At 52.1% G+C, this 27305-nt stretch overlaps 2 protein-coding genes across 5 annotated transcripts; both read left to right on the top strand.

The window, feature by feature from the left end:
* The first annotated feature begins 5344 nt into the window (after window positions 1-5344).
* LOC463159 (UL16-binding protein 6) lies at window positions 5345-12564 on the top strand. The gene is made up of 5 exons (XM_009452228.4): window positions 5345-5490; window positions 8630-8893; window positions 9689-9970; window positions 10637-10768; window positions 12043-12564. The coding sequence occupies exons 1-4, from the start codon at window positions 5406-5408 to the stop codon at window positions 10744-10746; spliced, it is 741 nt and encodes a 246-aa protein (XP_009450503.1). The 5' UTR covers window positions 5345-5405; the 3' UTR covers window positions 10747-10768; window positions 12043-12564.
* Window positions 12565-15834: 3270 nt separating this feature from the next.
* Window positions 15835-26554, top strand: LOC463066 (UL16-binding protein 2). 4 transcript variants are annotated; one of them, XM_009452227.5, is made up of 5 exons: window positions 15835-16384; window positions 17288-19497; window positions 22642-22905; window positions 23705-23986; window positions 24652-26554. In XM_009452227.5, exons 2-5 carry the CDS (start codon window positions 19413-19415, stop codon window positions 24759-24761), a joined length of 741 nt encoding a protein of 246 aa, XP_009450502.3. In that variant the 5' UTR covers window positions 15835-16384; window positions 17288-19412; the 3' UTR covers window positions 24762-26554. The 4 variants fall into 4 exon arrangements, with proteins under 4 accessions (XP_009450502.3, XP_054542399.1, XP_518801.4 ...); XM_054686424.2 differs by having other exon boundaries at window positions 16677-19497; XM_518801.8 differs by lacking the exon at window positions 15835-16384 and having other exon boundaries at window positions 16421-19497; window positions 24652-24783; window positions 26054-26554.
* The last annotated feature ends 751 nt before the right edge of the window (window positions 26555-27305 follow it).

Here is a 27305-nt window from a genome sequence, read left to right as displayed (position 1 = left end):
TGGGGCGGCTGGCTGGGCAGAGGGGCTCCTGGCTGGGCAGAGGGGCTCCTCACTTCCCAGTAGGGGTGGCCGGGCAGAGGCGCCCCTCACCTCCCAGACGGGGCGGCTGGCCGGGCGGGGGTCTGACCCCCACCTCCCTCCCAGACGGGGTGGCTGCCGGGCGCAGACGCTCCTCACTTCTCAGACGGGGTGGCAGCCAGGCGGAGGGGCTCCTCACTTCTCAGACGGGGTGGTTGCCAGGCGGAGGGGCTCCTCACTTCTCAGATGGGGCGGTTGCCAGGCAGAGGGTCTCCTCACTTCTCAGACGGGGCAGCCGGGCAGAGACGCTCCTCACATCCCAGACGGGGTCGCGGCGGGCCGAGGCGCTCCTCACATCCCAGACGGGGCGGCGGGGCAGAGGGTCTCCTCACATCCCAGACGATGGGCAGCCAGGCAGAGACGCTCCTCACTTCCCAGACGGGTTGGCGGCCGGGCAGAGGCTGCAATCTCCGCACCCTGGGGGGCCAAGGCAGGCTGCTGGGAGGTGGAGGCCGTAGCGAGCCGAGATCACGCCACTGCACTCCAGCCTGGGCACCATTGAGCACTGAGTGAATGAGACTCCGTCTGCAATCTCGGCACCTCGGGAGGCCGAGGCTGGCGGATCACTCGCGGCTAGGAGCTGGAGACCAGTCCGGCCAACACAGCGAAACCCCGTCCCCACCAAAAAAACACGAAAACCAGTCAGGCATGGCGGCGCGCGCCTGCAATCGCAGGCACTCGGCAGGCTGAGGCAGGAGAATCAGGCAGGGAGGCTGCAGCGAGCCAAGATGGCAGCAGTACAGTCCAGCTTTGGCCCGGCATGAGAGGGAGACCATGGAAAGGAGAGGGAGAGGGAGACGGGAGAGGGAGAGGGAGAGGGAGACGGGAGAGGGAGAGGGAGACGGGAGAGGGAGACGGGAGACGGGAGACGGGAGAGGGAGAGGGAGACGGGAGAGGGAGAGGGAGAGGGAGACGGGAGAGGGAGAGGGAGACGGGAGAGGGAGACGGGAGAGGGAGACGGGAGAGGGAGACGGGAGAGGGAGAGGGAGATGGGAGAGGGAGAGGGAGACGGGAGAGGGAGAGGGAGACGGGAGAGGGAGAGGGAGAGGGAGACGGGAGAGGGAAAAAGCTTGATTCACTTCTAAGAAGTCAGAGCAAATCACCCTTAGGTTCCCTACATCCAGACCCTATTCTCCTGCCTCACTGAAGCCTCCTTCAATGGATTTGGGGGTGAGGTGGGCCTATGGGGTGATGAAAGGTGACAAGGTTGGGTAGAGAGGGAGTAAAAGGATGTGACTTGGGTGGTGGCAGTGAACGGTGAGGGGAGGGGTGGGAAGTGTCTGCTGATCTCCTGGATGCAGGTAAGTGTCTGCAGCAAAGTGCAGGGGGAAGTTCAAGGGCAGGGAGCCCTGGGGGTGCTGGAGAGTTTGTGAGGTGGAGAGTGGATGAGAGCAGAGCAGGCCTGTGGCTGCTGAGGGCGGGGGTCTGGGGTTGACTCCCTGCGGAACCATCCACTTTCCCATACCCCTAGCCACACAAGGTCCCCCGCCTCCCGCACCAGACATGACCAGGGAAGAGTAACCTTGGTTTACAGATGCTCTCCGGCCCCAGCTGTATAGAATCTGCCAGAAAACATTTCATCCCTCCTCACCTCCCTCTTCCCCACCACTCCAGACTACAGCTCCCTGCTGCTGGCCAGGGCTCCCAGTTCCCAAGGGCAGGTGAGGCTGGAGAGGGGGCGCTTTGCCATCATCTCGCCCTCTCCAACCCTCTCACTGCTCCCCTCCTGCCATTACTCCTGCGAGGACCAACTCGGTGATGGTGGCCACTGCTGCTGGGAACCTGGAGCCAGGAGGAGGACAGCCCAGGAGGAAGCACAGTGGCAATGCTGAGTCTCAACCACGCCCCCCAGGCTTTTACAGGGCTAGGTTCCCAACCACCAGCTGGAGCCAGTCCACGCCCCACCCACCTGCTCTTTCTCCAGATCCAGAGGAATCGCTCTGACCCTTTTTTTGTATCTGCCCCTCACCCCTTCTTTTCTCCTTCCCTTCCCTCCTGACCCTTCCTTTTCCCATTTCCATTCCTGATTTCAGGCTCGTTCCTTTAAACAAAGTTTAAAGGGCAAGGTTTTCCTGCCCCAACCACTCACAATTGTACCCTCTGGGTTCAATCAAAGGGGCTAAAGAGAGCAGCTTGCTGTCCTTCTTCAATAATGTTTTCTAGATTTTATCCTGCTGGGGCCCAGACCAGCTGCAAACCAAAGTTATTCTTCCTTGGAAAATCTTTGTGGCCGCCCAGGCAGGCATTCACATTTCCAAATTGTGCCAGCAGTGAGGTCTCCAACCACGATATCCTCACCTTCAGGCCTCTGGGGGTTACAACCTCCACTCCAGCTCCACTTCTGCACCTGGGGTTTTCCCCTGAGCCCCATTCACTCCCACAACTGTCTCATTCATTCAGTCATTTGCTCAGCCTCCAGCCACCCTTAAATCATGTTAGGCTCACCTGGTGATGGAGAGTAAAACCACCGTCCTCTCTGGGTCCAGTCTTTGCCTTCATTTACACCCATTCAAAGAGCCCCCAGGGCCATGAAGAGGCCATGGCATGATCGCAGGGCTCCAGCTGTCATCTGGTTGGGTCTGGCCTTTGCTGATGTTATGGAAGGCAGGGCTCACATGTGAAATAGGAAACCTTCCCTGAGTCCTTAGCATGTGCAAGGACAGGGTTCCTGGCATAAACTGCTCATTTCCTCTGTGTTCATAGTATTAATTTCCACATGTGGACATCCATGCCCAGAAAGGTGAAGAAACTTGCACAAGAATATTCAGCCACAATGCCAGCTGACTTCCATGTCTGAATGCATGCTCTCTAGATCACGGCCATTATAATCACATTTCAGCCACGTCTATCCCCATCCTGGGCTGGCCTGAATCTGGTGGCCGAGAGTCTGTAGCAGGTGTGAGGCAGGAGGGCCCAGGTGTGCACAGAGTCCCCTCCTACTGTCACCTGGCTGTGCTGCCTGGGACTCTTCTGCCAGGCTTCTGCCTTCCTCCTGTTCCCCCAATCCCCCAGTCACTGGCCCAGGTCACCCAGCCTCAGGGGTGGGGGCTGCCAGGGCCTTCCCAGTACCCTCCTTTCAAACGCTCCTGTTCCCAGCCCTATGCATGGGAGGCACTTCTCACACACAGATCCCTGGACCTGCCAAGCTCTGCCCCTCTCAGATCTGAGAACTGCCCACCCCCGTGTGTCTGTTGTCCTCCAGACCACCCTCCACATGGCCCCTCCTGGACAGAGGCTCTAGTGCATCAGGCCAGAAACTTCTAGGCTCCTGTGTCCCTGCACAGTCACAGAGGGGCTGCTATCCCATCCCCCTGTGCAGAAGCAGAGACAGTCCCTGGGCTTGGTCTAGGCCTCCTCCCCTTTCCCGCAGCCTCAGGGCTCTGGGGATTGCTGGTCACCAGGTGTGCATCCTCCCCACATGACAACTGTGTGGAGAAGAAGGTCTGTGTCTATTTTACTCATTTAATAGGGAGAAGGCTGAGTGGCTGGGGGCAGTGTGGGACTCAGGGGCTCTCCCCATTCCTTATCCCAACAGCCAGGGATCGCTGGGCCCCCCACCTCCCTCTGCCTTCTGCCCACAGGTCTAGATGCCTTCATGGTGACTAAGACAAGGGGGCACTTGGGGTTGCCCCTTTGATAATGAGTCCAGTGACCATCTAGGGGCTGAGCAGAGGTGTGGGTGCAGCCATGGATTCAGGTGTGGTTGGCCACGGATTGGTGTGCTGGAAAGTGAACCCCATACACGTGTAGACTCCTCCCTCGGCTCCTGCTCTTTGTGGAAACACAATTGATTACATGATTGAGCAAGTTGTTCACTAGGTCTTTTTAGGAAGGGATGTAGTATATTCTCAAAGACCTCATGCTTCTAGCAGAGAGGCAAAGAAATGTGTGAGCAATTGTCACACAGGGAGATCTGGATGCACCCACTGTGAACCCAGGTCTCAGGGAGCAGGAGGGTGTTCTGTATTGTGGGAACATGCGGGACACATATGGGAGGGCGTATTTGTGCCCAGCTTTGAAGGATGGCTGGCTCTTTGCCCAGGGGGAAGAGGCCAGCAGAATGCGCTGACAGTTGGGAACCACCAGGAACTTTCAGTTGAACCTGCTCTGCTGAGCCCCCTGTGCCATCGGTGGACCTGGGCCAGGGTGGCTGCTGAACTGGGAGCTCAGAGGTAATCTCTCTGAGGAGCTTTCTAAATCAGCAAGCGTCTCACAGGTTGAGATTCTAGGGATGAGGTCCTCAATGCTGCCCTCGATTTTAATGAGCAGCCTTTTGGCCAGTCTGCACTGGGTGTAGCAGAAGCAAGACATAAATTTTTAAGATAATTTTTAAAGCTGCTTAATTTTGGTAAAAACATAGAACATAGAATTTACCATCTTGACCAATTGTTTACTATACAATATGTTGTTTTGAACCTCTGAAACCCTACCTGCTGTTTCTGTAATAAAACCTAGCCCAGGCCGGGCACGCTGACTCATGCCTGTAATCCCAGCACTTTGGGAGGCCGAGGTGGGTGGATCACCTGAGGAAAGGAGTTTGAGACCAGCCTGGCCAACAAGGTGAAACCCCATCTCTACCAAAACTACAAACAATTCGCCGGGCTTGGTGGTGGGCACCCATAATCCCAGCTACTCCAGAAGCTGAGGCAAGAGAATCGCTTGAACCCAGGAGACAAGGCTGCGGTGAGCCGACATCGGGCCGCTGCACTCCAGCCTGTGCAATAAGAGAGAAACCCCATCTCCAAATAAATAAATAGATAAAGAAATAAAAAATAAAACCTAGCCCGGACTGTAACCACGTCCACCGGGGACTGGGGAAGTAGTGGAGGGGACACGAACAGACCCATGGCTGTGCCCAGGGCGGGGTGAGCCAGGGACCCCGCGGCGCAAGCGGAAGGAGGGAGAGTGCCGCGGACCCAGGCGGGGACAAGGAGACGCCGAGGCCGCTGAATATTCCTCTGCACGTTTCTTCACCATTAATAAAAAATGCTATAATGATTAAATGAGTCTGTCGTGGAAGGAATCGTGTCCTGGCAGGAGTGGGGCCCGGGCACGAGGCCACCAAGCTGCCGGAGCGGGTGAAGAAGGGAAGGGACACTAGCATGGAAACTGGACTTTGTCCAGACAATGAAACGAAGAGGTGGAACGCGCCCAGTAACTACGCCCAGTAGCACTAAAATCTGGCTTTTCAGAACCGAGGTGACTCATTCCCCGGTACATTCCCCAGTAACTAACAGTATATAAGCCAGCCTTTCAGCACAGAGGTGATTTCATCTTCCAGGATCCACGTTGATTAAGTCTCTTGTCCCCAGCCCTCCTGGTCCCCAATGGCAGCAGCCGCCATCCCAGCTTTGCTTCTGTGCCTCCCGCTTCTGTTCCTGCTGTTCGGCTGGTCCCGGGCTGGGCAAGACCGTGAGCTGGTGGATGGAGCCTAAGCGGGGCGGGGGCCAAACCTGAGGGGCTGTGGACTGCAGCGGGTTTCAGAGGAGGGAAGGCTTCTGGAAGGACAAGGGAGATCTCCCCGAACTGCGCCCCCCGCTCAGTTCCCCTCCTGGGCTCCTTCCCGCCGGGTCCACTCCCCAAGGCTGTTCTTGCCCCAGGAGGGGCAAAAAAGAGCAGGGTGAAAATGAGGCTGGCAGGAGGGTGGAGAAGCCAGAGGGCTGCGAGGGCTAGGTGGGGCCCGGATTCCTAGTGCAGCCCGGCAGTCCCACCCGCCTTTCGGAAGGAGAAACCAGAGCCCCCCCGGGAACAGAGCTGGGGTCAGGACTGGGTGAAGGGGGGTTCCACAGGGATACAATCACAGACGCCCCCACCAGCCACAAGCCTGCTCTGCTCTCACCTGCTCTCTACCACACAAACCCTCCAGCACCCCCAGGACTCCCTGCCTTTGTTTTCCCTGCACTTTCCTGTAGACACTCACCTGCCCCCAGGGGCTCAGCAGATACCCGCCACCCCTCCCCTCACCATCCACTGCCACCACCCAGGTCACATCCTCTTACTCCCCACCTCAGCCCAGCTGGTCACCCCTGAGGTCTCCCCATCCATGAAGGGGCCCTCACCACCTCCTATACCACGTAGCATCTTCTGCTTCTTGGCTGAGGACACACCCCAGCAAGCACACCCCAAGATCCCCTCAGAACCTGTGCAGGGGGGATGGGAAGCACCATTTCCTCCAGGATGACCCTGGGAACTCTGGTGAGTAGAGGCACCCACTTCTGCCCTTGGGGCCCAGACCGCCTGTTCTTCCTACGGGGGTGCCAGCATCATAGAGAATAGTCACTGTGTAGACAGGGGTCAGCAAACCCTTTCTAGAAACGGAGGAAGGATGCCCTGTGATCTTTGCAGGCCATGGGTTCTCCGTCTCTGTGTCCAGTCCTGTCCCTTTGTAGAGCAACAGCAGGCAATGGCAACCTTCAAATAGGGGGGACCAGATTTGGACCCTGTCCTAGGTTGCTGATCCCAGATCAGGGGATTACAGTGTCCCAGTGCCCCATCCCCTAGGGTGTCATCTCCAAGTGATGTCTCTGATGTCAGTTGGAGAGTAGAAGGTGGTCCTACCTTGCCTGTGGCTTCTGGGTGGTGTGGATGTGATGGGAGTGGGGGTCCCATAGTTGGGGGCTTATTCTCCCCTCCTTTGTGCTGAGTGGCATCCACGGGGACCATCAGGTACCCTCCCTGAAGCCTCAGGTGTGAGCTGAGGGTGAGGGGGTGCAGCCACGTGGTGTCCTGGGGATCGGGTCCAACTGCTTGTGAAACTTCTTGGTTCCCGGTGGCCCTGCTCCTGCCCATCCCAGAAGAACCACCTGGGTCTTCTCACTGCTGGGCCTATCTTCCTAATTACCTAGAGGGTGAGGAGCCCACCAGTAATGGGCAGCTCTGAGGCCTTCAGCAATAGGCATCCCTAAGCTTCATTCCATTCTGGTGCCTTGTCATGGGGCCTTCTTTATATGCATGGCAAAAGGCCCCATCTCTGCCAAGGTGCAGTACTCTACAGGAGCCACTGCTTAATGTTGCGATTTCCTTGCTGTGAGTGGCATTGCCTTGTCTCTGAACATTCACATGGAATCTCTGTTGTGATTCTCCAATTAGACATTGTGACCACATGTACCTCTAGGATCTTAGGGGGTCTTGGGTCATTGGGCACTTAAGGTAGGTCCAGCCTCGCTCATCATTCATGGATTGTCTATGGCTGCTTTTGAGCTTCAACAGCAGAGTTGAGTAGTTACAATGGAGAATATATTCCCTGAAAACCTTTACATGTTTACAAAATTGCCCTTCACAGCAAACTCTATTCACCATAAATATCTCTGGAGAAGGACACAAGAACTCACTGTCCTGGCTGCAGGGTTAAAGGGTCCTTCCTCAGTAGAAACTGGTGTCTTCTTCTAGTCATGGGTTCAGGGTCTGAGAAGTGGCTTCATTCTGCAAATTAGGCAAAGCAGCCTCGTTCTTGATGGACTGGCTACTTTCAGCCTCCTGATTTGGTTTATCTCTGTTTCTTGTAATTATTTAAATCCAGCAGTATCCGGGGTGGGTTTCCATCTCCTTTGGACTTTGGACCCCTTTGTTCTATGAGCCATGGGCATAACTTTGTATAACTGAGGTCCCCAGCTGGCATTGTGACTTCTCTAATCATTTCCATCATTGCACCCTCCTTGTTCCTGACAGTTGACAGCCTCCACCTGGAATTTGTAATTTCAGAATTTTTCATCCCATTACTCTGGGAGCAGATTTCAGGAACAGCATCCCTACCCCCAACCCTGGCCTTCAGCAATAGGCATCCCTAAGCTTCATTCCATTCTGGTGCCTTCTCATGGGGCCTTCTTTATATGCTGGGTAAACAGGAGTCCTCCAGGTTTCCCATAAGCACAGTGGATGGACATTGTTCTGGATTTTCACACTTAGACCCCTCTGGCATGGGCACTTCTCTGAGCCTGTGATCTCTCCCTCCACTAACTGCCTTAGACTTTCAGATTTTCCATTTCTTGCTGTGTGGACCATCTCTTTGTCCAAGGTTTCAGGAAGGCCTCCTCATAGCAGATGCCTGCCATCACCAGGGGCTTTGCCAACATGTTAAATCCTGTGACCATGATAATTAACTCTTCTTTATCCAACGGGGTTCCATCCTCACTCTGTTCAACCACGCACCAGCATCCACAGGGGTGGACCCACACCCTCTCCCACCTCCCGCAGTCCACGTGGGCTACTGCTGAAGATCCTCTGCCATCCAGGCCCTTCCTCCTCTCTTGCTAGAGAGGCCTGGCACCTCTCTAGCAAGGTCATGTGTTGACTGATGTGGGCAGAGGGGCAGTGGGACATGTCTGGGGACATGTGGTTTCTCAGCAGACAGAGACTTCCTCCTCCTCCTCCTTGTCCTCATGCAAGGGGCGAGCACTCGCCTTAAACTTGTAGACACCACAGTTCTGGAGGGGGCACTCCTTCCTGGGCCAGCCCAGCCCGCCAGAGGCATCCTCTTATTGACACAGCGTGGAGGGGGGCTAACTAGGGGTCTTTTTCTCCCCACCCACCCCTCACCTGCCTTTCTCCACAGACCCTCACTCTCTTTGCTATGACATCACCGTCATCCCTAAATTCAGACCAGGACCATGGTGGTGTGCGGTTCAAGACCAGGTGGATAAAAAGACTTTTCTTCACTATGACTGTGGCAACAAGACAGTCACACCCGTCAGTCCCCTGGGGAATAAACTAAATGTCACAAAGGCCTGGAAAGCACAGAACCCAGTACTGAGAGAGGTGGTGGACATACTTACAGAGCAACTGCTTGACATTCAGCTGGAGAATTACACACCCAAGGGTAAGTTTCAGATGGCCCAGGACAGCAGGGAGCAGATACAGTGGTAGGTTAGAGGCATTTATAGTTTTCATGTAAAAATACAAAAGGGTCCTGGGCACGGTGGCTCACGCCTGTAGTCCCAGCACTTTGTGAGGCAGAGGTGGGCCGATCACAATGTCAGGAATTCGAGACCAGCCTGACCAACATGGTGAAACACTGTCTCTACCAAAAATGCAAAAATTAGCCAGGCATGGTGGTGCATGCCTGTAATCCCAGCAACTTGGGAGGCTGAGGCAGGAGGATCCCTTGAACCCAGCAGGCAGACGCTGCAGTGAGCCGAGGTGGTGCCACTGCCCTCCAGCCTGGGCAACAGAGTGAGACTTTGTCTCAAAAAAAAAAAAAAAAAAGCCAGGTGCGGTGGCTCAAGCCTGTAATCCCAGCATTTTGGGAGGCTGAGGCAGGCGGATCATGAGGTCAAGAGATCGAGACCATCCTGGTTAGCACAGTGAAACCCTGTGTGTACTAAAAATACAAAAAATTAGCCGGGTATGGTGGCGGGCGCCTGTAGTCCCAGCTACTCTGGAGGCTGAGTGAGCCAAGATCGCGCCACTGCACTCCATCCAGCCTGGGTGACAGAGCGAGACCCTTTCTCAAAAAGAAAAAAAAATACAAATGGGAAGGTCATCTTACCCCTCAAGAGTCTAGAGGCAAGGCCAAGATGTAGCAGAGAGAGTAAGGCCAGGAAATTGTAAGGGGAACAGGATGCGGGTGCAAAATTTGTCAAGACCAGAGCTGATCTCTCTCTGATGGGGGCAGAACCCCTCACCCTGCAGGCAAGGATGTCTTGTGAGCAGAAAGCCGAAGGACACAGCAGTGGATCTTGGCAGTTCAGTTTTGATGGACAGATCTTCCTCCTCTTTGACTCAGAGAAGAGAATGTGGACAATGGTTCATCCTGGAGCCAGAAAGATGAAAGAAAAGTGGGAGAATGACAAGGTTGTGGCCATGTCCTTCCATTACATCTCAATGGGAGACTGCACAGGATGGCTTGAGGACTTCTTGATGGGCATGGACAGCACCCTGGAGCCAAGTGCAGGGGGTAACAGGAGAAAAAGAAACGGGGATCTCAAATGAGATCAGAAATGGTGATCTCAAGAAATTAGTTCTTGAGTTCAGCTTCAATCATCCCAGTGTACACGTTTATGTTAAAATGACCTCCTCGTGGGGTGCTCCTCCTGGGGGTGCTGGCATGCCTGTGCTCTCCCACCCTCCTCTTCCTTCTCCCTCCTGACTCCTATTCCTCACTGCACTTGCTTCTGCTCCCCGCACTGTGGATTTCTCACCAGCCTTGAAACTGCAGGTGTCACTGTTTTCAGACCTTTTTCCTTAGTGTTTCCTCTTTTGAGAATCACTTTTCCTTTCCTTTCCCTGGTCTGGTTCTGGAAATCCATCAGAACCACTTCCAACACCAGCCCAGAGATCCTCCCCTCCCCAACTCTGGGTCATCACCTCCTCTTCCCCCACAGCAGGAGGGTGGGGTGCGTTGTCACCTTGCTTCCCTCAGCAGCTGTGTGAACTCCCTGAGGACAAGACACACCCCGTCTCCCTTCCTAAGCCAGGACCTGTCATACTGGCTGCCCCACACCAGGGGGGAGGGGACAAAACTTTTGCCTTCCAGGATGAGCTAGGGTGGCAGGAACTGAGGAGGTGTCTCCTCAGATTTGGGGCCTGGACAAGGGTTGTCACTTTTGTGTTTCCATTTCAGCACCACTCGCCATGTCCTCAGGCACAACCCAACTCAGGGCCACAGCCACCACCCTCATCCTCTGCTGCCTCCTCATCATCCTCCCCTGCTTCATCCTCCTTGGCATCTGAGGACAGTCCTTTAGAGTGACAGGTACCGTGTGCAGAATTGGAAGTGGAGCAAGGAGCAGGTGGGTGAGGAGGCAGGATGGGGAAAGAGAATTCCCGGAGTCCCGCCCCTCCCTGTGGCTGGGACCTTCTCATCCTAACATGAGACAGGTGAATGAGACCTTGTGTCGCCTGTTGGCAATGTTGGCAATGACCTGGGCAGCTCAGCCCTGAGTTCTGATGGATTCTCACCTTCAGAGTCCAGAGGGAAAGGGAGGGGCCCATACCAAGGCTCAGGGTCTGTTGAGCTTGAGAAGGTTTAGCAAGTTCAGGCCTGATTCAGAGCAGGTTCCTATTCAGGAAGGGTGTGTGGCCTGCAGGCAGCAGGTATTCAGACATGGGCAGTCCTCTTAATTGGGTTAGGTGCATCATGGTAGCTTTACATGAGGTGTGACAAGGGAAGGGGGATTCCATCTCTGAGGCTAAGAGAGAGATCTGGGTGTAATCCCAGGAGGAGGGGAGTGGGAGAGCCTTGGTACACCTAATTGAAAAGGAGGGAGTGCAGGGCTGCCTTCCCACAGAAAGTGGCTTAGGTTCCAGGAATTAAGGTGGAAGGTGAAGAGTAGAGGCTGTTCAAGAGAAGGATTTTTAAAAAGTCAGTCCCATGTACCCGTGGGGTTTGAGTCTGGGCCCTGAGGCAGCTCCCCTGCCATCACCCTCCTGCACACCCCAGATCCTCAGCCCAGTCATAGCCCTGCCAGGAGCAGAGTGGACTCAGAGGAAGGGGCATCTGAGCTGCTGCTGGGGTTCCACGGGCACCACTGGGCTGGATAAGGAATGGATAAGGTGGAACAGGAACAGTCACCTTCAGAACTATGGGTGCTGCTCCCAGTGTGAGGTGATGCTCAAGAAGAAGGGGAAAGAAGGATGTTTGCCTGCAGGCCCACCAAAGGCCAAGGGCACAGGAATACAGAGCCCTCTCTTTGGAAGTCTGCCCCACCCCTTGCCATGTTTTAGACCCTGTCATCAGATGATAAAGAGGGCCTTGAGTGAGGGCGTGGACCCATCACTACCAGCTTCAGACCTGTGGGCCCCTCCACTCCATCCCCTGGTCAGGTGCAGGGCCTGGGCTGACTCTGTGATGTGACAAAGGAGGAAAGAGGTAGGTCCAAGCTGCAGTCGCCAGGGTTGAGGCTCAAGGGAAAAATAGGTCCCTTAGTGCAGGGGGTTCTGAGACATAGAGTGACTAGGGAAAGATTACCGTGGAAAAGTGATCCGGGTTCTCTGCCTCTTAAACCAATATTTGGGTCCTTTCTGAAGGTTAAAGATGATACCAAAAAGCCCCTGTGAGCACGGTTTGATCAAACTCACCCTTCTGTCTGGCCAGCTGCCCACCACCTACGGTGTATGTCCAGCGGCCTCCAGCAGATCATGATGACACCATGGACCCAATAGCTCATTCACTGCCTTGATTCCTTTTGCCAACAATTTAACCAGTGATTATTCCTAACGTATTATGCAATTTTCTGTTGGTGCTACCTGATGGAATTCCTGCACTTAAAGTTCTGGCTGACTGAACAAGATATGTCAACATTTTCTTTCCTCTGTTTTTGTTTGGAAAATCAAGTACTTCTTTGAATGATGATCTCTTTCTTTCATTACTGACATGATTGTCAGTAAAACAATCATGTTAGACTTCAGACCTCCAGGGATTCTTTCCATGTCCTGAAAGAGAATTGTTTAATTATTTAATAAGAAAAAAATTTTATATTAATGATTGTTTCCTTTAGTAATTTATTGCTGTGTACTGATATTTAAATAAAGAGTTCTATTTCCCAAAAACCTACTGAGTTTAGAATTTTGTTGTATTACTCAGTAGAGAATTAATGTTATTTCATTTTTCCTCCATGATATGGAGTAATAAATGAGTGATTCTGCCAGACTTTGTGTGGAAAAAGAGAATCTACAAAACATGGCTGAAAAAAATCAGAGACAACACAAATACATGGAAAAATATTTCATGCTCATGGGTTGGAGAATCAATATAGCTAAAATGGCCATACTTCCAAAAGCAATTTATACATGCAACACTATCTCTATCAATACCAATGTCATTTTCCACAAAATTAGACAAATCTAATCTAAAAGTTCTTTGGAATTAAAAAAGAGCCCAAATAGCCAAAACAATCATAAGCAAAAAGAACAAAGCCAGAGACACCACATAGCCTGACTTCAAACTATAATATAAGGCTACGGTGATCAAAACAGAATGGTACTGGTACCAAAATAGACACTTAGATCAGTGGAACAGAATAGACAGCTCAGAAAGAAACCTTCACACCTTCTAACTTTCAACAAAATCAACAAAAAAAGCAATGAGGAAAGAGTCCTAATTCAATAAATGGTGCTGGGATAACTGGCTAGCCATGTGTAGGAGAATGAAACTGAACCTCTACATTTCACCATATATGTAAAATAACTCGACATGAATTAAAGATTTAAATGTAAGTCCTAAAACTATAAAAATCCTGGAAGATAACCTAGGAAATGCCACTTTGGACATACGGCCTGACAAAGATATCATGATGAAGACACCAAAAGCATTTGCAACCAAAAACAAAAATTGACAAATGTGACCTCATTAAACTAAAGCGCTTCTCCACAGTAAAAGAAATTAGCAACACAGTAAACAGCCTATAGAATGGGAGAAATATCTGCAATCTATGCATCTGGCAAAGCTCTAATATCCAGAATCTACACGGAACTTAAACAACTCAACAAGCAGGAACAAAATTGCAATTAAAAAATAAGCAAAGAATGTGAACAGATACTTTTCAAAAGAAGACCTGCAAGTAGCCAACGAACATGAAAAAATGCTCTTTAGGAAGCCGTGGTGGGCAGATCATGAAGTCAGGAGTTTGAGACCAGCCTGACCAACATGGTGAAACTCCGTCTCTACTAAAAATACAAAAATTAGCCAGGCATGCTGGTGCATACCTGTAACCTGTAATGGTGCATAGTCTAACGTTGAAACTATAAAATACCTTGGACTGGTACTTTCCAGTCCTTTCCAGCAGATGGCACTGCTCATCTTTCAAATATTTCAATAAGCCCAGAGGGTTTGCCAACAGCGAGTTTGTGCCCTGAGCTCCTTGGCACACAGCTTGGGATCCACAGCCAAGGGCTAGAGAAGACAAAAGAGACATTGACATCATGGTGGAAGAGGAATCCATAAAGAGTTCATTTTTGAGGACTGGGGCAGTTCCTCCCACCCTGCAGATCAAGATGCCCTGAGGGCAAAGAGCAGAGGGGTACTCTGGTGGCCCAGCAGTTCTGCCCTGGGGGAGGATTCTCTTCTGCTGCAGTGAAAACCAACAGGACGCTGCTTCATCCCAAGGGGACCAGGAAGATAGGTCAGAGTGAGGAGCTGTCTGAGTGTTTCAGATCACACAGTGACTGCCTGCTTGATGGCTTCAGAACTCCTTCATGAGCTGGGAGACAGCCCCCAAGGTGAAAGGTGTGTGGGCAGGATGGGCTCGACATGACAGCTCTCAAGATGACACGCAGTTTCTCCCATGTGTTTCTGTGTGTCTTTTTGTGTGCCCGTGTATGTGCACGGCTGTGTCTGTATTTCTGCATGCATTTGTGTATGTGTGTCTGTGTGAATGTGTGTGCCTGTGTGGTGTGAGTGTGTGTGAGAGATTGTGCCTGCATGTCTCTGTGTGTGTGCATGTGTGTGTGTGTGTGAGATAACATGCATGTATGAATGTTGAATTGATTTTCTGGTTGACTTGCTGTGGAGGGAGACAGGGACTCCAGGGGGCTTCCTGCCCAACCCTCGTTCCCTGTAGCCAGTAGCACAAATGGCATAATAAAAGGTAGTTTAATTTCATTTCATGCAAATGTAAAACTTTTGTGCTTCCAAAAGAACTCCAATTAGAAGATTAAAGCAAAAACTTCCAGAACGAGAGAAAATCATTGAAAATCATATACCTAGTAATGGACTGTTATTCTGAATATATAAAGAACTCTTCCAACTCAATATTACAAAGGGAAATAACCCAATTTAAATATATGCAAGGAATTTGAATAGACATTTCTCCAAAGTGAGACAGGTATACTACACGGTGGTCTCAAAAGAATAGAAAGTTTTGGGCAGCAGTTTCAGGTGACTAGCAAAAGGAATCTGTTGAAATATCTGCAGCGGCTCTGGGCTGATAAGTTGCTGAGAAACAGCATGTGGACCAAGCTGACTAAGAATGAGTGGATCCAACATGGCCCTGGATTTGACCTAGGTTTCACCTGGGACCTCATTACATGCTGATAAACACACTAAACACACACTAGCCAGCTCCCTAGCAGTTCTGAGAATACCCATATTTGGTGTAAAAATTCGGGGCACCAGAGTTCTGAGAAACCCTGTCCTTCTTCCAGGAATTTTCATGAATATTCTACCCCTTGGTTGAAGAAACCAGGAAAGGTGGCAGCACCAAACCCCCTTGCACCTGCCTCTCCCTTGAGTTCCCCTGCACTCCCTTTACTTGAGTGTGTACTTTTCCTTTTACAATAAATCTCCGTCCTTCCTCTATTTTCCTACTGGTCTTCGAATTCACTTCCCCAAGCGCTGCCAAGAGCCCCGCACCGGCTGGGGTCGCGGTCCCACCGGCGTTTACGGACCTCCCCTTGCCCACTGGCATCAGAAGAAGAATGCAAATGGCAGTGAGCCCAGGAAAAGGTGCTCAGTGTCCACAGACCTCAGGGAAATGCCAACCGCACCCACAAGGCGACGCCTCACCCCGCTGGAATGGGTGACCCAAACACTGTGAGGCTGGAGGGGGTGGGGCCTGCGTTCCTTACAGGGCACAGAGCAGGAGACGGAGAGTTGGTGGAGTGTAGGGCTGTGCGTGTGTCATCCTCTTCCCGTTTTCCTGGCGGAGGTTTCTCTTTGTTCTCTGGCCCTCCCTGCTTCCTTCCTCTCCCTTTCTCTGGTTCTCCCTCCCATCCTTCATTTCCAACCATCCCAAGGTTTTCTCCGCCCCACGACATGCATGCTCGGGGCCCCCAGCCCAGTGGAGAAACCAGGAGCCCTGGACCGCGAGCGGCGGGGTCGGGGAGGCGACAACGGGAAGCCCCTGTTGGATCCTGGGCACTCAGGACCTAGTGCGCCATGGGCGCCCTCCTGCAGCAGCCCCAGGGCAAGGAGGATGGGGGTCCTCGTGGGGGCCACACTGTCGGATCCCCAGGGATCCGAGCGGGACTGTGACGTCTCCACACTGAGCCGGTGGCAAAGTCGCCGCGAGGATGAAGGAGGAACCTCGTGCTCTTCACCCCACCAGGCCCCGCATTTCCTGTCTCCTGCCACGGTTCCTTGTCGCGACCGGCGAGTCCTCCCAGGTCTTCGAAAGGCCGTTTTGTCCGGAGGCTGTGGACCCGGAGGCCCGGGAGCATCGGCGGGCAGCGTGGCACCCACTCCGCGGTCTCAACCGGGCAGGACCCGGGTCCGGAGCTCGGGCGAAGCGGGCGTCCTAGGAGGAGCGTGCAGAACCCGGAGAGGACGCAGCAGGGTGAAAACTGAAACCGCATATGCGAACTGTCTCCGAAAGTCATCTGTGGTTGAAATCAGAAATCACCTATAATATCCCCTTTGTGGCAACACCGTTGGGTAAATATCTAGAACCAGTGCCTCGTCACTGCAGCAGACCCGCACGCGGCTGCCCGGGTTCCCCTCCCCGGACCCTACTGGCCCCCAACAGATCAGGCGAGCCCACCGTGTGACCGTCCCTGGGACTCTCGGCCCCACTCTTCCTTACTACTTCACCTCCACATTTTCACCTGTTTCAGAATCAAAACCCTGAAAAGTCATGTGTGAAAGGCTCCCCCGCCCCTGCCTGCGTCCACTCTCATTGGCCACACGCCAGGGAGGAAAGTTTATTTGATTCTTCTCATCTTTCCAGGGAGTCTTTATGCCGTTTCAAACGAATATAAATACATATTCTCAATTCAGACGCGGATATTTTTGACCCTTGATGAACCCTGTCACCCTGTCCTTCAGGAAGCCTGTACCAGTTTCCCCTCCCTCTACGGTGGATGTTTCACCATCCTCTGCCCAAGCTGGGTCATCACAATCACAGACAAGAGTGTCGCCAGCATTGCCATCCCGTGACATGAGACGCTTTGAAGGTGCATTACTTTGCACAGCAATTCTGTGTCTGGAAATCTATTCTACACAATGAAATTGTGATTCATGCAAGCACAGTTTCTGCAGCATTTCGCTTCTCTAAAAGTCACTGGAGACCGTCTGGATCTTCAGACACAGACACTGGTTTCTTTTGTTGTGATGCAGTCATTCTATGTAATGTGCAGAGATAAAAAGGAAAAAATCTGTATGTGCAGGTATTGCAAGATCTTCAAAGTGTGTTATTTTGAGATAGAATCTGTGTTCAGCAGAGTGCCTATGGGTTTATATTTGTTTTAAAAACCAGAATTGATACATAAACACGTATCTACTGTTAGTAAGGAAAACAGTATTTCCATAACTTATTGCCAGTCTCTTTATCCATTTTAGGAAAAATCGATATACTTGAAAAGCCATGGTGGCAGGAATTGGTCATCACCCACCAGGATTCTACACTGCCCTACAGGTGATCCCAACTGAGGTTGCCAGAGGAACAGGATGTGGAATGCAGTCGCGTTTCAGAGAGGAACCTAAAGTCAGAATGGACCAGGGGTCTTGCCCTGACCTCTGCCTCTTCACCCAACCCCCACCTGGTCAGGCAGTGACCCTGGAGGGGCTGGGATGATGCTGGGAGGGCCGTGAAATGGGGAGCCAATGGTGGGAGCATGGTGAACATGGAGAGCTCAGACCCCACACCATCTGGGGAGGTGCTCATGTGATGCTGGGAGCACTAGGAAAGCAGGGAGCCTGGACACAGCACTCACTGCTCCTCCCATCTGGGACAGGATTGGGGTGGGTGATGAGAAAAGTTTCCCGAGTAACACAGTTCCCAATCCTGGCAGAATGACTCACCCCAGTTGCACTCACAGCCGAGACCCACTCAGCCCCTGGACCAATCTAACACAGGGCATGGTAAATCCAGGAGTGAATACTACTGAGGCATCTGCCAGGGCATAGGAAACAGTAACAAGAGGACGGCTCAGCTAGTGGCTCAGACTATCTTGCCCCACACTCTCCAATATTGAGAGCCTTGAGCCCAGGAGGTTGAGGATTCAGTGAATTATGATCGTGCCACTGCACTCCAGACTGGTGACAGAGTAAGAGTCTGTCACACATGCTCACACACACAAATTAAATTGTGTGAGCAGTTGTCACACAGGGAGATCTGGATGCACTCACTGTGGACCCAGGTCTCAGGGAGCAGGAGGGTGTTCTGTATTGTGGGAACATGAGGGACACACATGGGACGGGGCATTTGTGCCTAGCTTTGAAGGGTGGCTGGCCCTTTGCCCAGGGGGAAGAGGCCAGCAGAATGCACTAACAGTGGGGAACCACCAGGAACTTTCACTTGAACCTGCTCTGCTGAGCCCCCTGTGCCATCCGTGGACCTGGGCGAGGGAGGCTGCTGAACTGGGAGCTCAGGGCCCATCTCTCTGAGGAGCTTTCTAAATCAGCAAGTGTGTCACAGGTTGAGATTTTAGGAACGGGGTCCTCCATGTTATCCTCGATTTTAATAAGTAGACTCTTTTGGCCAATCTGCATTGGGCAGAGGAGGAACAAGACATAATTTTTAATATATATTTTTAAAGCTGTTTAATTTTGGTAAAAACATAGAAGATAAAATTTACCATCTTGACCAGTTGTTTAGTGTACAATATGTTGTTTTAAACCTCTGGAACCCTGCCCGCTGCTCCTGTAATAAAACCTAGCCCGGGCCAGGCGCGGTGGCTAAAGCCTATAATCCCAGCACTTTGGGAGGCCGAGATGGGTGGATCACCTAAGGTCATGAGTTTGAGACCAGCCTGGCCAACAAGATGAAACCCCATCTCTACCAAAAATACAAACAATTCGCCGGGCCTGGTGGAGGGCGTCTGTAATCCCAGCTACTCCGGAAGCTGAGGCCAGAGAATCCCTTGAACCCGGGAAGCGGCGATTGCGGTGAGCCGAGATCACGCCACTGCACTCCAGCCTGGGCAACAAGAGCGAAACTCCGTCTCTAAATAAATAAATGAATAATAAAACCTAGCCCGGACTGTAATCACGTCCACTGGGAACTGGGGAAGTAGTGGAGGGGACGCGATCAGTCCCGTTGCTGCGCCCAGAGCATGATGAGCCAGGGAACTCGCGGCGCAGGAGGAGGGAGGGAGAGTGTCGCGGACCCAGGCAGGGACAGGGAGACGCCGCCGCCTCTGAATATTCCTCTGCAAGTTTCTTCACCTTCAATAAAAAAAGTTGTGATGATTAAATGAGTCTGTCGTGGAAGGAACCGTGTCCTGGCAGGAGCCGGGCTGACACCCAGACACCAACCCGAAGGGGGCTGGGACAAAGGGGAGGGACGCCCGGAAAGGGGAGGGACACCGTCAGGGCAGCCAATCATATTTCTAGCCGCGTGACGCGATGACAGCGGGAAACGTGGGGCGCGCCCATACATAGGGAGGCTTTAAAACCTTGAGGTGATTCATCTTCCAGGCTCTCCTTCCATCAAGTCTCTCCTCCCTAGCTCTCTGGGTCCCCAATGGCAGCAGCCGCCGCTACCAAGATCCTTCTGTGCCTCCCGCTTCTGCTCCTGCTGTCCGGCTGGTCCCGGGCTGGGCGAGCCGGTGAGTTCGTGGATGGAGCCTAAGCCGGGCGGGGACCAAACCTGGGGGGCTGTGAACTGCCGCGGGTTTCAGAGGAGGGGAGGCTTCTAGAAGGACGGGGGACATCTCCCCGAACTGTGCCCCCATTCAGTTCCGGTCGGCGGCTCCTTCCTGCTGGGTCCACTCCCCGAGGCTGCTTCTTGCCCAGGAAGAGGCGAAAAGGAGCGGGGTGGAAAGGAGGCTGGCAGGAGGGTGGAGGGGCCGGAGGGCTGCAGAGAGCGAGGTGGGGCGGGGATCCCTGGTGCAGCCTGGCAGTCCCACCCGCCCTCGGGAAGGAAAAACCAGAGCCCCCGGAACCGGAGCTGGGGACAGGACAGGGGTGAAGCGGGATTCCACAGGGACGCGATCACAGACACCCCCACCAGCCACAAGCCTGCTCTGCTCTCACCCGCTCTCCACCACACAAACCCTCCAGGGCCCCAGGGCTGCGTGCCCTTGAATTTTTCCCTGCACTTTCCTGTAGAAACTCACCCGCACCCAGGGGCTCAGCAGACAACCGCCACCCCTCCCCTCACCATCCACTGCCACCACCCAGGTCACGTCCTCTTACTGCCCACCTCAGCCCAGCTGGTCACCCCAGAGGTCTCCCCATCCATGAAGGGGACCTCACCACCTCCTACACCACGTCGCACCTTCTGCCTCTTGCCTGAGGACACACCCCAGCAAACACACCCCAAGCTCCCCTCAGAACCTGTGCAGGGGGGATGGGAAGCACCATTTCCTCCAGGATGACCCTGGGAACTCTGGTGAGTAGAGGCACCCACTTCTGCCCTTGGGGCCCAGACCGCCTGTTCTTCCTACGGGGGTGCCAGCGTCATAGAGAATAGTCACTGTGTAGACAGGGGTCAGCAAACTCTTTTTAGAAAGGGAGGAAGGATGCCCTGTGATCTTTGCAGGCCGTGGGTTCTCCGTCTCAGTGTCCAGTCCTGTCCCTTTGTAGAGCAACAGCAGGCAATGGCAACCTTCAAATAGGGGGGACCAGATTTGGACCCTGTTCTAGGTTGCTGATCCCAGATCAGGGGATTACAATGTCCCAGTGAATAGTGCCCCATCCCCTAGGGTGTCATCTCCAAGTGATGTTTCTGATGTCAGTTGGAGAGTAGAAGGTGGCCCTACCTTGTCTGTGGCTTCTGGGTGGTGTGGATGTGATGGGAGTGGGGGTCCCATAGTTGGGGGCTTATTCTCCCCTCCTTTGTGCTGAGTGGCATCCACGGGGACCATCAGGTACCCTCCCTGAAGCCTCAGGTGTGAGCTGAGGGTGAGGGGGTGCAGCCACGTGGTGTCCTGGGGATCGGGTCCAACTGCTTGTGCAGCTTCTTGGTTCCCGGTGGCCCTGCTCCTGCCCATCCCAGAAGAACCACCTGCGTCTTCTCACTGCTGGGCCTATCTTCTTAATGACCTAGAGGGTGAGGAGCCCACCAGTAATGGGCAGCTCTGAGGCCTTCAGCAATAGGCATCCCTAAGCTTCATTCCATTCTGGTGCCTTGTCATGGGGCCTTCTTTATATGCAAAAGGCCCCATCTCTGCCAAGGCGCAGTACTCTATAGGAGCCACTGCTTAATGTTGCGATTTCCTTGCTGTGAGTGGCATTGTCTTGTCTCTGAATATTCACATGGAATCTCTGTTGTGATTCTCCAATTAGACATTGTGACCACATGTACCTCTAGGATCTTAGGGGGTCTTGGGTCATTGGGCACTTAAGGCAGGTCCAGCCTCGCTCATCATTCATGGATTGTCTATGGCTGCTTTTGAGCTTCAACAGCAAAGTTGAGTAGTTACAATGGAGAATATATTCCCTGCACACCTTTACATGTTTACAAAATTGCCCTTCACAGCAAACTCTACTGGCCATAAATATCTTTGGAGAAGGCCACAAGGACTCACTGTCCTGGCTGCAGGGTTAAAGGGTCCTTCCTCACTAGAAACTGGTGTCTTCTTCTAGTCATGGGTTCAGGGTCTGAGAAGTGGCTTCCTTCTGCAAATTAGGCAAAGCAGCCTCGTTCTTGATGGACTGGCTACTTTCAGCCTCCTGATTTGGTTTATCTCTGTTTCTTGTAATTATTTAAATCCAGCAGTATCTGGGGTGGGTTTGCATCTCTTTTGGACCTTGGACACCTTTGTTCTATGAGCCATGGGCATAACTTTGTATAACTGAGGTCCCCAGCTGGCATTGTGACTTCTCTAATCATTTCCATCATTGCACCCTCCTTGCTCCTGACAGTTGACAGCCTCCACCTGGAATTTGTAATTTCAGAATTTTTCATCCCATTACTCTGGGAGCAGATTTCAGGAACAGCATCTCCTACCCCCAACCCTGGCCTTCAGCAATAGGCATCCCTAAGCTTCATTCCATTCTGGTGCCTTCTCATGGGGCCTTCTTTATATGCTGGGTAAACAGGAGTCCTCCAGGTTTCCCATAAGCACAGTGGATGGACATTGTTCTGGATTTTCACACTTAGACCCCTCTGGCATGGGCACTTCTCTGAGCCTGTGATCTCTCCCTCCACTACCTGCCTTAGACTTTCAGATTTTCCATTTCTTGCTGTGTGGACCATCTCTTTGTCCAAGGTTTCAGGAAGGCCTCCTCATAGCAGATGCATGCCATCACCAGGGGCTTTGCTAACATATTAAATCCTGTGACCATGATAATTAACTCTTCTTTATCCAATGGGGTTCCATCCTCACTCTGTTCAACCACGCACCAGCATCCACAGGGGTGGACCCACACCCTCTCCCACCTCCCGCAGTCCACGTGGGCTACTGCTGAAGATCCTCTGCCATCCAGGCCCTTCCTCCTCTCTTGCTAGAGAGGCCTGGCACCTCTCTAGCAAGGTCATGTGTTGACTGATGTGGGCAGAGGGGCAGTGGGACATGTCTGGGGACATGTGGTTTCTCAGCCGACAGAGACATCCTCCTCCTCCTCCTTGTCCTCATGCAAGGGGCGAGCACTCGCCTTAAACTTGTAGACACCACAGTTCTGGAGGAGGCACCCCTTCCTGGGCCAGCCCAGCCCGCCAGAGGCATCCTCTTATTGACACAGCGTGGAGGGGGGCTAACTAGGGGTCTTTTTCTCCCCACCCACCCCTTACCTGCCTTTCTCCACAGACCCTCACTCTCTTTGCTATGACATCACCATCATCCCTAAATTCAGACCAGGACCACGGTGGTGTGCGGTTCAAGGCCAGGTGGATAAAAAGACTTTTCTTCACTATGACTGTGGCAACAAGACAGTAACACCCGTCAGTCCCCTGGGGAATAAACTAAATGTCACAAAGGCCTGGAAAGCACAGAACCCAGTACTGAGAGAGGTGGTGGACATACTTACAGAGCAACTGCTTGACATTCAGCTGGAGAATTACATACCCGAGGGTAAGTTTCAGATGGCCCAGGACAGCAGGGAGCAGATACAGTGGTAGGTTAGAGGCATTTATAGTTTTCATGTAAAAATACAAAAGGGTCCTGGGCACCGTGGCTCATGCCTGTAGTCCCAGCACTTTGTGAGGTAGAGGTGGGCCGATCACAATGTCAGGAATTCGAGACCAGCCTGACCAACATGGTGAAACACTGTCTCTACCAAAAATGCAAAAATTAGCCAGGCATGGTGGCACATGCCTGTAATCCCAGCAACTTGGGAGGCTGAGGCAGGAGGATCCCTTGAACCCGGCAGGCAGACGCTGCAGTGAGCCGAGGTGGTGCCACTGCACTCCAGCCTGGGCAACAGAGTGAGACTTTGTCTCAAAAAAAAAAAAAAAAAAAAAAAGCCAGGTGCAGTGGCTCAAGCCTGTAATCCCAGCATTTTGGGAGGCTGAGGCAGGCGGATCACGAGGTCAAGAGATCGAGACCATCCTGGTTAACACAGTGAAACCCTGTCTGTACTAAAAATACAAAAAATTAGCCGGGTATGGTGGCGGGTGCCTGTAGTCCCAGCTACTTAGGAGGCTGAGTGAGCCGAGATCACGCCACTGCACTCCATCCAGCCTGGGCGACAGAGCGAGACCCTTTCTCAAAAAAGACAAAAATACAAATGGGAAGGTCATCTTACCCCTCAAGAGTCTAGAGGCAAGGCCAAGATGTAGCAGAGAGAGTAAGGCCAGGAAATTGTAAGGGGAACAGGATGCGGGTGCAAAATTTGTCAAGACCAGAGCTGATCTCTCTCTGATGGGGGCAGAACCCCTCACCCTGCAGGCCAGGATGTCTTGTGAGCAGAAAGCCGAAGGACACAGCAGTGGATCTTGGCAGTTCAGTTTCGATGGACAGATCTTCCTCCTCTTTGACTCAGAGAAGAGAATGTGGACAACGGTTCATCCTGGAGCCAGAAAGATGAAAGAAAAGTGGGAGAATGACAAGGATATGACCATGTCCTTCCATTACATCTCAATGGGAGACTGCACAAGATGGCTTGAGGACTTCTTGATGGGCATGGACAGCACCCTGGAGCCAAGTGCAGGGGGTAACAGGAGAAAAAGAAACGGGGATCTCAAATGAGATCAGAAATGGTGATCTCAAGAAATTAGTTCTTGAGTTCAGCTTCAATCATCCCAGTGTACACGTTTATGTTAAAATGACCTCCTCGTGGGGTGCTCCTCCTGGGGGTGCTGGCATGCCTGTGCTCTCCCACCCTCCTCTTCCTTCTCCCTCCTGACTCCTATTCCTCACTGCACTTACTTCTGCTCCCCGCACTGTGGATTTCTCACCAGCCTTGAAACTGCAGGTGTCACTGTTTTCAGACCTTTTTCCTTAGTGTTTCCTCTTTTGAGAATCACTTTTCCTTTCCTTTCCCTGGTCTGGTTCTGGAAATCCATCAGAACCACTTCCAACGCCAGCCCAGAGATCCTCCCCTCCCCAACTCTGGGTCATCACCTCCTCTTCCCCCACAGCAGGAGGGTGGGGTGCGTTGTCACCTTGCTTCCCTCAGCAGCTGTGTGAGCTCCCTGAGGACAAGACACATCCGTCTCCCTTCCTAAGCCAGGACCTGTCATACTGGCTGCCCCACACCAGTGGGGAGGGGACAAAACTTTTGCCTTCCAGGATGAGCTAGGGTGGCAGGAACTGAGGAGGTGTCTCCTCAGATTTGGGGCCTGGACAAGGGTTGTCACTTTTGTGTTTCCATTTCAGCACCACTCGCCATGCCCTCAGGCACAACCCAACTCAGGGCCACAGCCACCACCCTCATCCTCTGCTGCCTCCTCATCATCCTCCCCTGCTTCATCCTCCCTGGCATCTGAGGACAGTCCTTTAGAGTGACAGGTACTGTGGGCAGAATTGGAAGTGGAGCAAGGAGCAGGTGGGTGAGGAGGCAGGATGGGGAAAGAGAATTCCCGGAGTCCCACCCCTCCCCGTGGCTGGGACCTTCTCATCCTAACATGAGACAGGTGAATGAGACCTTGTGTCGCCTGTTGGCAATGTTGGCAATGACCTGGGCAGCTCAGCCCTGAATTCTGGTGGATTCTCACCTTCAGAGTCCAGAGGGAAAGGGAGGGGCCCATACCAAGTCTCAGTGTCATTGAGCTTGAGAGGGTTTAGCAAGTTCAGGCCTGATGCAGAGCAGGTTTCTGTTTAGGAAGGGTGTGTGGCCTGCAGGCTGCAGGAATTCAGACATGGGCAATCCTCTTAATTGGGTTAGGTGCATCATGGTAGCTTTACATGAGGTGTGACAGGGGAAGGGTGATTCCATCTCTGAGGCTAAGAGAGATCTGGGTGTAATCCCAGGAGGAGGGGGCTGGGAGAGCCTTGGTACACCTAATTGAAAAGGAGGGAGTGCAGGGCTGCCTTCCCACAGAAAGTGGCTTGGGTTCCAGGAAATAAGGTGGAAGGTGAAGAGTACAGGCTGCTCAAGAGAAGGATTTTTAAAAAGTCAGTCCCATGGACACGTGCAGCTCGAGTCTGGGCCCTGAGGCAGCTCCCCTGCCATCATCCTCCTGCACACCCCGGATCCTGAGCCCACTGATGGCCCTGCCTGGAGCAGAGTGGACTCAGAGGAAGGGGGGTCTGAGCTGCTGCTGGGGTTCCACCGGCACCACTGGGCTGGACAAGGAATTGATAAGGTGGAACAGGGACAGTCACCTTCAGAGCAATGGGTGCTGCTCCCAGTGTGAGGAGAGGCTCAAGAAGAAGGGGGAAGAAGGATGTTTGCCTGCAGGCCCACCCAAAGCCAAGGGCACAGGAATATGGAGCCCTCTTTTTGGAAGTCTGCCCCACCCCTTGCCTGTTTTAGGCCCTCACATCAGATGATAAAGAGGGCCTTGAGTAAGGGGGCGGACCCATCACTACTAGCTTCAGACCTGTGGGCCCCTCCACTCTATCCCCTGGTCAGGTGCAGGGCCTGGGCTGACTCTGTGATGTGACAGAGGAGGAAAGAGGTTAGTCCAAGCTGCAGTCACCAGGATTGGGGCTCAAGGGAAAAATAGGTTTTTTAGTGCAGGGGGCTCTGAGACATGGAGTGACTAGGGAAAGATTACCCTGGAAAAGTGATCCGGGTTCTCCGCCCCTTAAACCAACATTTGTGTCCTTTCTGAAGGTTAAAGATGTTACCAAAAAGCCCCTGTGAGCACGGTTCGATCAAACTCACCCTTCTGGCTGGCCACCTGCCCACCACCTACGGTGTATGGCCAGCGGCCTCCAGCAGATCATGATGACATCATGGACCCAATAGCTCATTCACTGCCTTGATTCCTTTTGCCAACAATTTTACCAGCAGTTATACCTAACATATTATGCAATTTTCTCTTGGTGCTACCTGATGGAATTCCTGCACTTAAAGTTCTGGCTGACTAAACAAGATATATCATTCTCTTTCTTCTCTTTTTGTTTGGAAAGTCAAGTACTTCTTTGAATGATGATCTCTTTCTTGCAAATGATATCGTCAGTAAAATAATCACGTTAGACTTCAGACCTCTGGGGATTCTTTCCGTGTCCTGAAAGAGAATTTTTAAATTATTTAATAAGAAAAAATTTATATTAATGATTGTTTCCTTTAGTAATTTATTGTTCTGTACTGATATTTAAATAAAGAGTTATATTTCCCAAAAACCTACTGAGTTTAGAATTTTGTTGTATTACTCAGTAGAGAATTAATGTTATTTCATTTTTCCTCCATGATATGGAGTAATAAATGAGTGATTCTGCCAGACTTTGTGTGGAAAAAGAGAATCTACAAAACATGGCTGAAAAAAATCAGAGACAACACAAATACATGGAAAAATATTTCATGCTCATGGGTTGGAGAATCAATATAGCTAAAATGGCCATACTTCCAAAAGCAATTTATACATGCAACACTATCTCTATCAATACCAATGTCATTTTCCACAAAATTAGACAAATCTAATCTAAAAGTTCTTTGGAGTTAAAAAAGAGCCCAAATAGCCAAAACAATCATAAGCAAAAAGAACAAAGCCAGAGACACCACATAGCCTGACTTCAAACTATAATATAAGGCTACGGTGATCAAAACAGAATGGTACTGGTACCAAAATAGACACTTAGATCAGTGGTACAGAATAGACAGCTCAGAAAGAAACCTTCACACCTTCTAACTTTCAACAAAATCAACAAAAAAAGCAATGAGGAAAGAGTCCTAATTCAATAAATGGTGCTGGGATAACTGGCTAGCCATGTGTAGGAGAATGAAACTGAACCTCTACCTTTCACCATATATGTAAAATAACTCGACATGAATTAAAGATTTAAATGTAAGTCCTAAAACTATAAAAATCCTGGAAGATAACCTAGGAAATGCCACTTTGGACATACGGCCTGACAAAGATATC

Source organism: Pan troglodytes, chromosome 5 (assembly GCF_028858775.2).
Source record: "Pan troglodytes isolate AG18354 chromosome 5, NHGRI_mPanTro3-v2.0_pri, whole genome shotgun sequence".
Taxonomy (NCBI): Eukaryota; Metazoa; Chordata; class Mammalia; order Primates; family Hominidae; genus Pan; species Pan troglodytes.
Note: the sequence above shows the minus strand (reverse complement) of the source record. Positions and strands in the feature narration are given on the sequence as shown.